The sequence below is a fragment of the Cetorhinus maximus genome, chromosome 17, assembly GCF_964194155.1.
Source record: "Cetorhinus maximus chromosome 17, sCetMax3.hap1.1, whole genome shotgun sequence".
Lineage (NCBI taxonomy): Eukaryota > Metazoa > Chordata > Chondrichthyes > Lamniformes > Cetorhinidae > Cetorhinus > Cetorhinus maximus.
The window spans coordinates 35,430,705-35,442,892 of NC_135895.1; the positions used below are offsets into that span (position 1 = coordinate 35,430,705).

Sequence of the window (12,188 nt, forward strand, 5' to 3'; positions counted from 1 at the left end):
GGCCTTAATTTTTCACCCAAGAAATGCATGTTTTACTTAGCTTATGCTGTAAGTCAGCTCATAGAGTCAAGCAGGCAGTACAGGCTGTGTTGCAAAGAAGATGTCCGGGGAATAAAGGCATGCCCACACATGGCAGACTGCACATGGCATGGTGAGTGATAAACAGAAATGGCTCGTCCAGCAAAAAGGACAAAGTACAAAGTTGCTTTCAAGCTAAAAGTCACAACTCATCAAGTAACTGTTGCAGCCAGGGAATTCAATGTTGGTGAAAAACTGGTGTGAGATTGGACGAAGAAGGAATCCACCCCACAGAAGATGCCCAAGACCAAGTGCGCCATCAGAACAGGGACCGGCCACTGGCCTGATCTTGAGAAGAATGTATCAGAATGGGTTCTCGAAAATCGTCCGAATGGTTACATTGTCACCAAAAATGCAATACATATAAATATGCACTTAAGTGGGCCAAATGAAATTCTGGAGTCTAGCAAAGATTTCAAACAGTCTAGTGTTACGACAGAAGACCAAGATTGCTCAGAGACTACCAAAAGACACCAAAATTACCAGTTTCCAGTGGTTCATCACCAGCGGCAAAAATATGAGTACCCATTAAGTCACATCAGCAATGTGGATGAAACACCCAAGAATTTCAATATGACCAGCAACCTAACTGTGAAGTAGAAAGGTTCAATAACAGTTCTAGTGAAAACAACAGGACATGAGAAGACAATATTCACGGTGGTACTAACCTGGATGGCTGATGGAACAAAATTAAAGTCTATGGAAATTTTCAAATTTGCCAAACATCACGATCCTTGCAGGAGTCTTTCAGCATGTCCATGACAATGGCTGGATGCATGAGGATGGAGTGAAGTTATGGATAGTTGTGTGTGGAATAGATGTCCTGGTGGCCTATAGAGAGAATGCAGCTTATTAGTGTGGGACACGTTCAGATCCCATGCAACTGATGAGATGAAGATATCCCTGCAAAGAAATACCATGCACAGTGCAGTTGTACCAGGGGGGTCTAACGTCCATAGTTCGACATTTGGATGCATGCCTCAACAAACCACTCAGGATCATGTTAACTTCGGGTGGAATGGGTGGATGGTTGATGGAGATAAAGACCTCCACAAAGAGTGGAAATATGCATGTTGTCCTGCTTTATGTTTTGTGTGGTTTCATTATCAAATTGTGGGTTTCATCAACTGTCAACAGATCGTTCAAAAAATGTAGATAATCCAATTCAATGGATGAAAAGGAAGATGATTTGTTGTGGAGGGATAATTCTGAAAGCAAATGTGCCACACCTGATCCAAAATGAGATCCTTCTGATGTTGCCATAGTCAAAGTGACTCAGAACGAATTTGGTGTATTCTTTGCACTGGATGCCAAAGACAATGAATTTGATGGTTTTAAAATGTTTTGATTGCGGTTGAAGGTATCCTTGTACAATTAAGTCATTCAATAAACCATGCCGCATTCATTTAATATGAATTCCTTGTGTTATGTGTTTTTTATTCACATTTCAAGATGCCAACTACCCAGACTGGCAGTTTACCTTTTATATTCAGTATATAAGTTGATCCCCATTTTTGGAAAGATTTTTGTATGCTTCAAATGTCAACTTATACGCCACAATCTATGGTAGTTCAGGGTTAATCTGTATCTTAACTGCATTTACCCGCCATTGTTCCATAATCCTTAATACCACTGCCATAAAAAAATCTATCGCTCTCAGTTTTTAAATTTTCTGTTAACCCACACTCAACAGCTTTTTTTGAAGAGAGATTTGCAGATTTCCATTACTCAGCCACCGTGAGGATTGAAGACAGGAATAAGACCAGGGAGTTGAATGGATTGCCAACATTCACACTTAACTGTCACAAATTGAGCGAGGCTTTTGGAGAAAACTTGGACCATAGAACCATGCTCCAGCAACGAAGCATCTTCAAGAGTGGAGGAGAATGAAAATATCTGGTGAAGACAAATTGGAGGGGAGGTAAACATGGCAAAAAAAAACTTGGGAAAGCCACCTAACAATAAAGCTAAGTACATTTTCATGACATTGGACTCCATTTTTAATGATGGCAAAAGTGTCATTACTCTTCTGAAACTGACAGCAACCACAGGAGACTGCACATGCACAGTTACGTGTGGAAATCCAGAAGTTGCTATCAGTGATTCTACATTTCTCCTTAGGGAGCACTGATGAAACCCTTCCACCCAGGGCTGCAATCAAGTAGCAATCACGGAACTGATGTGAACTTATCCTATTATCTCATTGTATAAACTCTTGAAAATATCACATCTCATTGAATGATGTGTAATTGGATTATTCCAGTGTACTGAGTTCATAATTACCACTGAACAGCCCAACTGGCCCTCAAAAACTAAATTAATATTTATGGAATATCAAATTTCTCCATGATGATAAAAAATTGTCATTTTTACAATATTTTTTTAAAAAGTGTGTTTATGATATTTCAGTTTCCACCTTAATCCAATGTGTATGACCTAATCATTTATTTTGCTCTCTGTAAAGTGAAAAAAGGATAGCTTTTGCAAACTTTTTTTGACATGTTAATACATGTTTAAATAAACATGAAAAATTCAGGTGGGGGGGTGGAGCTGGTGCATTGGGAGGTGGTGGCATAGTGGTGTTGTCACTGGACTAGTATCCCAGAGACCCAGGGTAACATTCTGGGGACCTGAGTTTAAACCCCACCACTGCAGATGATGAAATTTGAAAGGGTTCAAAATTGATAAGGAGGAAGCGTTGAGTAGATGGTTGGCATTAATGTTGACAAGGCACTGGGACCAGACAAGATGCATCCAAGAATTTTGAAGGAAGTGAAAATAGAAATTGCAGGGGCACTGGCCATGATTTTTCAGTTTTCCCTAGAGTCAGGGGAAGTGCCAGGGGACTGGAGAATTGCAAACATTACACCCTTGTTCAAAAAATGTTGTAAGGATAAGCCTAGCAATTACAGACCAGTCAGTTTAACTTCAGTGGTGGGCAAGATTCTAGAAACAATTAATCGGGATAGGATTACTAGTCACATGGAAAAATAACGGTTGATAAATAGCCATGGATCTCTAAAGGGGAAATTATGTTTAACTAACTTGCTGGAGTTTTTTGAAGAGGTAATAGGTCAATGAGGGTAATGCCATTGATGTGGTGTACATGGATTTTCAAAAGGCATTTGATACAGTGCCACACAACCGACTTGTGAGAAAAGTTATTGCTCATGCAATAAAAGGGACAGTAGTAAAGTGGATACAAAATTTGCTGAGTAATAGGAAACAGAGGGTAACGGTCAATGGATATTTTTCTGGCTGGAGGAAGGTTTGTAGTGGAGTTCCCCAGGGGTTGGTATTTGGGACCCTTGCTTTTCCTGATATATATTAATGATCTAGATCTTGGTGTGCAGGGGACAGTTTCAATATTTGCAGATGATACGAAGCTTGGGAGTGTTGTAAACTGCGAGGAGGACAGTGTGAACTTCAAAAGGACATAGACAAGTTGGTGGAGTGGGCAGATAGGTGACAGATGAAGTTCAATGAGGAGAAGTGTGAGGTGATGCATTTTGGTAGGAAGAACTTGGACAAGAAATATGAAATAAGGGGTGAAATTTTGAAGGGGGCACAGGAGCAGAAAGACCTGGTTACCCTATGTGCATAGATCATTGAAGGTGACAGACAGGTGGAGACAGCAGTTAATAAAGCATTTAGTATCCTGGGCTTTATTAATAGGGGCATAGAGTACAAGAACAGAGAGGTTATGCTGAATTTATATAAGACACTCGTTAGACCTCAGCTGCAGTATTGTGTACAGTTCTGAGTGGCACATTATAGGAAGGATGAGAACACATTGGAGAGAGTGCAGAAGAGGTTTACAAGAATGGCTCCAGGGATGAGAAACATCAGCAATGAGGATAGATTGGAGAGGTTAGGATTGTTCCCTTGGAGAGAGGAAGGCTAAGAGGAGATTTAAGAGAGATGTTCAAAATCATCAGGGGCCTGGACAGAGTAGATAGGGAGAAGATGTTCCTGCTTGTAAAAGGATCAAGGACGAGAGGGCACAGATTAAAAGTGATTTGCAAAGGAAGCAAATGTGATGTGAGAAAAAACATTTTCACACAATGAATCATTCGGGTCTGGAATGCACTGCCTGGAAGTGTGGCTGGAAGCATGTTTCAATCGGGGCATTCAAGAGGGCATTAGATGATAATTGAATAGAAACAATTTTCAGGGGTATGGGGAAAAGGCAGAGCAATGGCACTAGGTCATAATGCTCCTTTGAGAAGCTGATGTAGACACAGTAGACTGAATGGTCTCCTCCTGTGCCATTAAAATTCTGTAATTCTGTGATTTTTCTGTCTGTGAGAATGCTTCAATGTGATTGGTTGCTTACCCCGCTTGATGATATCACTGTTGTTGGATACCTAGACATCCTCTTAACTAGGTGTGATTTTCAAACTGATGTTGATGAAGAGGAAATTTACAGCATAGAGGTTGATATATCTTTATGGCAGCTTTCTTCAAGGTCAATGGTAAGTGCCGTCATTTCACTACAAACTCTGGGTCATTGAAGTTCCATAATAAAGATGTACAGAACATATTATGACACTGGAGGAGTTATTGAGAAATCATACATTTTTATATCTACTGAAGATCATTTATAATGTGAATTATGAAAATGTTGGGATACAGGTTCACATGTTGTGCACAGAAGACTAAATTGTGCAATTTTAATTCCATCGTCTATTATTGTTGGGCTTGTTCTTTATTTATTATGTTCTTGATTCTCTATTACATATATTCTGTATAAATTATCCCAAATCCGCATTGTTTTCTCACGTCAAAACCAGTTGTAAATTAAGTGAATAATGGTTCACAATGCTCTTTTATGTAGCCAATCCTATACCAAACCTGAGTGTACTTGAAACTGATACAGGGTGCATTAAGTAACAAAACTATTCATACCTTGGCTCTAACATCCCTTGATTTGATGAACAGAAATTGAACTATCACTTACAAAGGTATTCTACAGTGAGTCTTAAAGTAACATAATGTTGTTCCTCTTTTTAACCCTTCAAAGTATTATTTATACATTCCAGTAATTTTAAATACAAGCTGATGCATTCTCTTTTAATTACAAATTGGAATTAATTAAAGATTGGTTCGATGGTACATTCATTATGACTGTTAATTTTCAATTGGCATCGATTTACTGTCAGCAATAAGCTGCATGGCACATAAATTATTATTTTTAATAGCAATTATTTTTAAGCTCTTTATTTTCTTTTCTGATCACTTTAATCTCCATGTCTTTTTTAACTTAAAGTATTAACTCTCTATTAAGGCTTTGGTCACTCTCTGATACCTCAGCTAATATATCATTATTTATGAAGTGAGTGTTGTCACTGAGGAAGGCATCAGATACATGTATCACTTGGAGTCAAGGTTATTCCATGACATAAGAATTTCTTCAATTTTTTTTACTGATAGTTGATTTGAAGTGTAAAAGGTGGAAGAAACATCTTCATCTTTCACGCCGCAGGATTGTACAAAATGCTTTACAGCCAATGGAGTATTTTTGAAGTATAGGCACTGCTGTAAGAAATTAAGCAGAAAATTTCAGCACAGCAAGATCCCATAAACAATAATGTAGTCATGACCAGATAACCTGCCGTTTTAGTGATGTTGGTGATTGGCCGGGACACTGTGCATAACTCCCCTGCTCAGCATGAGAAAGCAGACAAGGCTGCAGATCTAATGTCTAATCCAGCAAGCAACACCTCTGACAGTGTGGTGGAGCTCCCTCCGCATTGCACTGGAGCCAGCCTAGATTTATTATAATGACATCTCGGTCCTGTGAATCTATGACCTCCTGACATTAGAGGACAGAAGTGCTAATAAGTTTGCCACAGTGGATACTGAATTGAGCAGAATGTGAGTGTTTTTATCCTCAAGGTTCTTTTGTGCTTTTAAAATAATTAATACTGTGGTCATTTGCTGTGTGAGTTATGGATAACAATTTGGGAAGCTGAGGATTGGTGATACTGGGAGCGGAAGACCTCTTTCTGTACTTTGCACAAACCCATGAATTTCCCTTTCCTTTTTCGCTGTATCTGATGACCTGCTAACAAAATTACAGAGGCATAAGACTCGTGAATTTTGGGGTTATCAATTATGAAGGGAAAAACGGGTACCCGCTTTCTTTAGAGGAATTCTCCCTTCAGCACCAGAGCAGTGCTGAATCTTAGCATGCAGCACTCTCAAGACTGGCCAACAATCCCTGTTTTTATTAAAACCTCTGAACAGCGCCCTTACTGCGGCAGAATGGATTTAACAAACGCCGCACAAAAGTTTGGGCACTTTGCTGGCAATTAGTATTGAATTGTACACGCCGTCCTGTTATGGTCCCGTGCGTGATAAGAGTTGAATTTGCCCGAGATCTTCCTGCCAGCGGTCAAAGATATTCACCCCATCAAACTGCACAGCAAATTTAGAAATTACCCGCCAAAAGATAGTGCGTGAACCCACTCTCTCGCCACACTCTGTCCTTGTTTATAAAATGAGTATGGTTAATTCGTAAACTGTTTAAGACACCCGCTACACTCCAGGTCAAAGGCGCACCGAAGTTTTTCACCACAAACAGGAGGGCACTGAGACATCAATCCCTGTCTAGCTACTTCGGAGAAATAAATACCACAGAATCTGAAAAAAGATTTATAATTGTATTGCGGCTTAATTCTAACTAAAAGCATTTCTGTCTTTCTGTCACACCTCCCATCGAACCTGTCAAATTAAACCTGTTAAACAATGGGGGAGGGGGGGCGGTGTGGTGGGGAGGGGAATCACCTCTGGGTCGCCTCTTTGGCAAAATGCTGAGTTGCCACCCCTTTCGCTGCGATACAGATCCGCTGAGTTTGGGACAAGTGTCTCGGCGCCTAGATCTTTGGAAGTGCCCAAAGTAATCGTTGCACCTCAATACTGAAATAGGAACTCGCAGTGGTCAGAAATCCTTCATGGCTTGACGGAAACAGTCAATTATATACATATTTAAATGTTTCCATAAACAGTGAGCGCTGTTGGATGTTTTAGAGCTGGTATAACGACGTGGCAGCGGTGGGACGATGTGATTCGGGTCGAGGTACTACTATGAAATAAATTGCACTGGAGCGAATATTCAAGAGAAAAGAAGTGAATCGCCAAACGGATCAAACCGTTTGGAATATTTGCCCCCTTGGTCAAAACAAACCAAAAAAAAGCACAGCAAATGTGTTTTTAATACTTTATTCATAATATATATATTTATATATGATCAAAACACGAATATAAAGAATGCATTGGAGGTTCACGGTGATGATGTCTTAATTGCTGGCACTAGATCACCAAAAACCTCCCATCAATAAAACAGCAGTTAGTTCCAGTGTTTAGATAACTCGGTGTTAACATTAGAACCCCGATTACAAAGGAAACAAAAAAATATTGCACTTTGAACACTTCTTTCAACACCATCTGCATAGAACACGTCCTTTTCAATTTATGTCGAGACAATGAAGTGAGTCATACTTTGAGAACTTTTAATTTTTTTGTGTATGTGGCTGTATTTACGTTAGAAAGTTTTTCAAGTATATTTAAAAAAGGGAGCTGCTGCGTTCTCTTTATACAATGCAAACTAACCAAAAACAAAAATGGAGAAAAAAAAGAGGTCAACAACTTCATCCGAGGCAGTACCTGGTCTATTTTATCATGAAAACATTAGTGCCAGTTTGAACCAACGCCCTCCACTTCCAAGCAAAACAAGGTTCAAAACAAATGTATTTTCATTTAGCTTGTCTCTTGTTAAGTCAGTGTCCGTGTAGCAAATAAACTCCTGTACAAACAATTCTACAACAATACAGCTTGGACTTAAAGAATACCTTTTGCTTCATTTAGTTCTGCTTGCGAATTCAGTTTTAACCCAAACAATATAGGCTATATATACATTTAATGTACAACTGGGTCCGGCCCTGTTTCTGTTGCATAAAGCCTCCCCCACCCATCCCCCCTCCAGCTGAGTTTATTGTCTTCAGTTGTAATACTTTTTTCTCTGGAAGACATATCAGGGTGACAAGAGTTTTTCTCTCTTTAAATACTGAGTAATAATTTAGTGCTACTTTTTTTTAAAAGATCCTTTATATACATAAATTAGTCATTACCCAGTATCAAAATATTGTAAATAATTTGATCTGTATAAATAGTGTGCCCAAGTTTGCCCTCGCTGTTTACATGTGCCTCTTCATGTGTAAGGCCAGGTGGTCAGATCTGGAGAACGCCCTCTCACAGAGGTGACACTGGAAGGGACGGTGGCCGGTGTGTTTGCGATAGTGGCGAGTTAATTCGTCGGACCGAGCGAATTTCCAGCCACAGCCTTCCCAGTTGCAATGATAAGGCTTCTCACCTGGAGAGACAGAGGGAGAGAAATAAAAAAATAAGGGAGTTAGTCGGGGCCCAATTTCCAAAACATTGGCGGCATTTAAAAGAAAAACACTGTAAAGTTTGTGTAAACATTTATCTTATTCCTCCATAAGCCATTGTGTCACTTTGCTCAATAAATGCTTTAATTAAACCCCCCTCCCCCCCACCGTGCCTTATCTTTCCGTGCAGTTGACACCACACGCACTTGTTCTGTTTCATACTGTGCACACGTCATTAAGTTGGGAAACTTTGTTGGAAGATACCTCGAGAAGTCTTAAATCTCTTTTTGCAGTTACATTTCATACAACTTCGTATCTTTAAGAAGCACAAAGTGCCCGAGAGGGGGTTTCGACTCCTGCTTGGAGTTACTCACCTGTGTGGGTCCTCATGTGCGCCTTGAGGTGGGAACTCTTGGTGTACATCTTGCCGCAGCCCGGGAACTCGCAGTTGTGAGTGGCTGTGCGTTTCCTCGCCCACGACCGCCGGCCCCTCTTGGGTTTACTGTCATCCGGCATACCCACAGGGGAAAACAAGTCGAGAGGCGAAGACGGCGGGGTCAGCATCATCCCGTGCATGCCTGCGGGGATCTTCAGAGGATCTCGGTAGACATTGAACTGTCCGTGAAACTGCGCGGGCACTTGGTGGGCATAGTGCGGCGGGTAGGCGCTGGCTATCTGGTACTGTTGTGGCACAGGCATGTGCGAGCGGCGGTGCATATCTGGCATTGGCTGGCAATCCTTGGTCACTATTTGGCCCGAAGGCATTGAATGGGCGACCCTGTGATGCCCGAAGCTATGGCGGTGCATTTGCTGCTGCTGATGGTGCAGAGGAGGCAGACTGGGTTTTTGGTCCATCATTGGTCCCATGCACTCTGAAGGAGATCCCGCAAGCATACAGGACTGGCCTGACTGGGGCTCTCTCTTGATTTTATGTCCCATGTGGTGAATATGGTCCATCGGGATGGATCTTTGGATAGCGTTGCCCATGTTGGGAGATCTCAGCTCTGTATACTCTGTACTCTCCATGGCAGCCTTGATGCTAAAGCCCTGACTGAGTTCACAGCCGCCTGAAAAGGTGCTTGGCAAATCCGGGGTGAGCAATTCAGCGACCAGGCTCTGGTTTGGGCTCCCGGCGAAGCTGTTGTTCCCATAGTTACTGGAGGGAGGGTAGGAGCTATCGCTGTCATACACGGTGCTGCAGCTCTCCGGGGTCTCGGGCAGAGGGTAGGTTGAATGGTGCCCTCCCGCGCTCCTGTTCTCCGAACCCATCGTGTTGGACAAAATAAACTCCAAATCCACGAATTTCCCCAACTCGTCGTCTTCTTTCTTGACAGACGGGTTCTCAAGTGAGTTGAAGGCAGCGCTGTTGACCGGCCTTATCTGGTAGACACACTTGGAGATGGGCTCCTCAACCTTCCATCTCTATTGGAACAAATAAAAGTGAGAGAATTAGAGATGGTTAAAATAAAAAGTAGGGCTGTACTATAAAGAGGGCAGCTCTTCCACTTAATGTTTGTCAAGGAAACTCCCGAACGGAATGATGTGATGCTCCGAACTCACCAAACTCGCTGAACCAGTTTGGATTTCTTCAAAGAGCCGGTTTTTTTTTATAATTTGTATAGTCGCTTTACAGGAGCGGAGCTACATGACTGTCATAACTCACCCAATTCATGTTCTCCCTCCCAGTCAATCTGCTACATTCCTTATGTTAATTCGCTTTAACACTCAGAGGGCCCCAGCAAAAGTCAGAGACTAAAAAAATATTTCGTTCCTTTTTTAACTCCGTTAGTGATCTTTAGGAACTTGCAGCGGATGACACATCCGTCTTACACCCTACTCCAAATCATTCTCCCGGAAGGATTTTTTAAAAGGCTGATTTCAGAATTTGCCTTTCAACACCTCACTGCTGTCAGTGGGAGATGCTGCCGAGTGACTTCTACCTTACACAAAGAGCTGCACGCAACACCGATAAAGATTAAACTGCACTTAGAAGTTAAAGACGGAAATAGACAGGTACACACTGTTTTGAATGCCAAAGATTTCGCTGTTAAAGACAGGGAAAGAGTCCGCAGCGAGCGATATTTAGATTCATTGCAATGCAACAATGCATAAGTCGCAAGTTAATAAAAGTTGACAGGTTAGCAGGTTGTGGAAGATGTTAATTATTGAAATAAAAACAGAAAATGGCTGGAAAAACTGATCATTGAAAGCAATTGAAGGAATGTAACAATTGAAAGCAGCCTTGTTTTAGCTCCGAAAACAACTAACACGACCTACGGAATAAAGAAAGTTTAAGAAACTAGATGCAACTTGATGAATTTTAAAGTACTGAGTTCCGCACGAGCCAGAGGAAAGTAAAACACATTTTACACGGAGACGCAAATAAGCCGCCAGGTTTGTAACACTTACATTGATGATCTCAGTTTGTTTTTGCACCAACGTCTCATGACTGGCAAAGGTAGCAATTGAAGGAAGCATAGTGTCTGCCAGGGCCATTGCTGCTTCCTTGCCTGAAGAATGTCTTCACAACAAGGGGCAAGTAGAAATAAACTGGCTTCTGGTTCTTAATTCCAACGAGTAAAACTGTTTCAGGTTGTGAGTGTGTGATAAGAAGTTTCTGTCCCAGTAATCAGTTCAGAACTGTTTCTCCAACTCTGGGAGTGGGGCTTGTTAATACTCTCTCCGCTATCTGATTGGCTGTGAGACTCATCAATATTAATAAGTGTGATGGGTAGCTAATTAGAAACCATCCAATCCCGCGTGGCCAACTCCAAAAAAACAGCTCCATATGACCTTCCGCAATCTAATTGGTGAGATTTTGGTTTATAAATATGAAGCACCTGAAGTGGTAGGCGGAGGAGCACAGTCATGATTGGCTCTTTCCTCCCGGCAGCCTGTCATTGGTGCATGAGGAGTTAAAGCTGTTTGTTTTTTTTTCCTTTTTTAAAAAAGTTATAACTTTGTCCAATGGTGTCGCTAATGTCTCAGAAAGAGAGGCAAGCAGTAACACTGACGTGATCTAAATTTAGTGTTGGTATAAAAGGGGCTTTGGGGGGAAGCGAAGAGTGAGTCCACCCAGAAACGCGGTTGCCTTGTTCCAGGGTTACTGAAACCGCTGGACTGGCCGCAAAAACCCAACACCAGCGAGTTAGTTTCTGCTGGAGTCAACTTCTGTGTGGGGCCCGCAGGAGAAAATCCAAGATCTTTTCGTGGCAGTACCTTCAAACACCTTCACAGGCAGATTTCAGCAGGCAGCTGGAACGAGGTGTCCTGATGCAAACGCCCAATACATTTACTTTTTAAAATGTATATCTAATCAATTCAAGGTTTTTTTTTGTGTTATATTTTAATTCCACCCTCACCCCGACACTCAGGCACAAGAAAGTCAAACGAGTGGCAATATATAACTTTTTAAAACAATACCTGGAATATTTGTATTCGCCTTCGTGCAGGTTAGCTTCAGTCTACCAAACTAAACTTTTATTGTGGGACTGATTTCAATATGGACGGACAGGATCTACCTTCCGGCATATTATCCATACGGTGTGTAACACACTCAAATTCACAAACCAACATATTCTTACAAGCACACATGCACATTCTCACACCCATACACACACACTCGCACATACACACATTCTCACCCTCACACACACACTCATATACACACATTCTCACACACACACACCAATACACACACTCTCAAACACACACATTCTC

The 12,188-nt window shown here is 41.5% G+C and overlaps 1 protein-coding gene across 1 annotated transcript; it reads right to left on the reverse strand.

Moving 5' to 3' along the window:
• Window positions 1–7,288: 7,288 nt before the first annotated feature.
• Window positions 7,289–11,135, reverse strand: klf17 (Kruppel like factor 17). Its single transcript, XM_078560989.1, has 3 exons — window positions 10,878–11,135; window positions 8,843–9,890; window positions 7,289–8,452 (listed from the first exon to the last, which is right to left on the reverse strand). The coding sequence occupies exons 1-3, from the start codon at window positions 10,962–10,964 to the stop codon at window positions 8,277–8,279; spliced, it is 1,311 nt and encodes a 436-aa protein (XP_078417115.1). The 5' UTR covers window positions 10,965–11,135; the 3' UTR covers window positions 7,289–8,276.
• Between the last annotated feature and the right edge of the window lie 1,053 nt (window positions 11,136–12,188).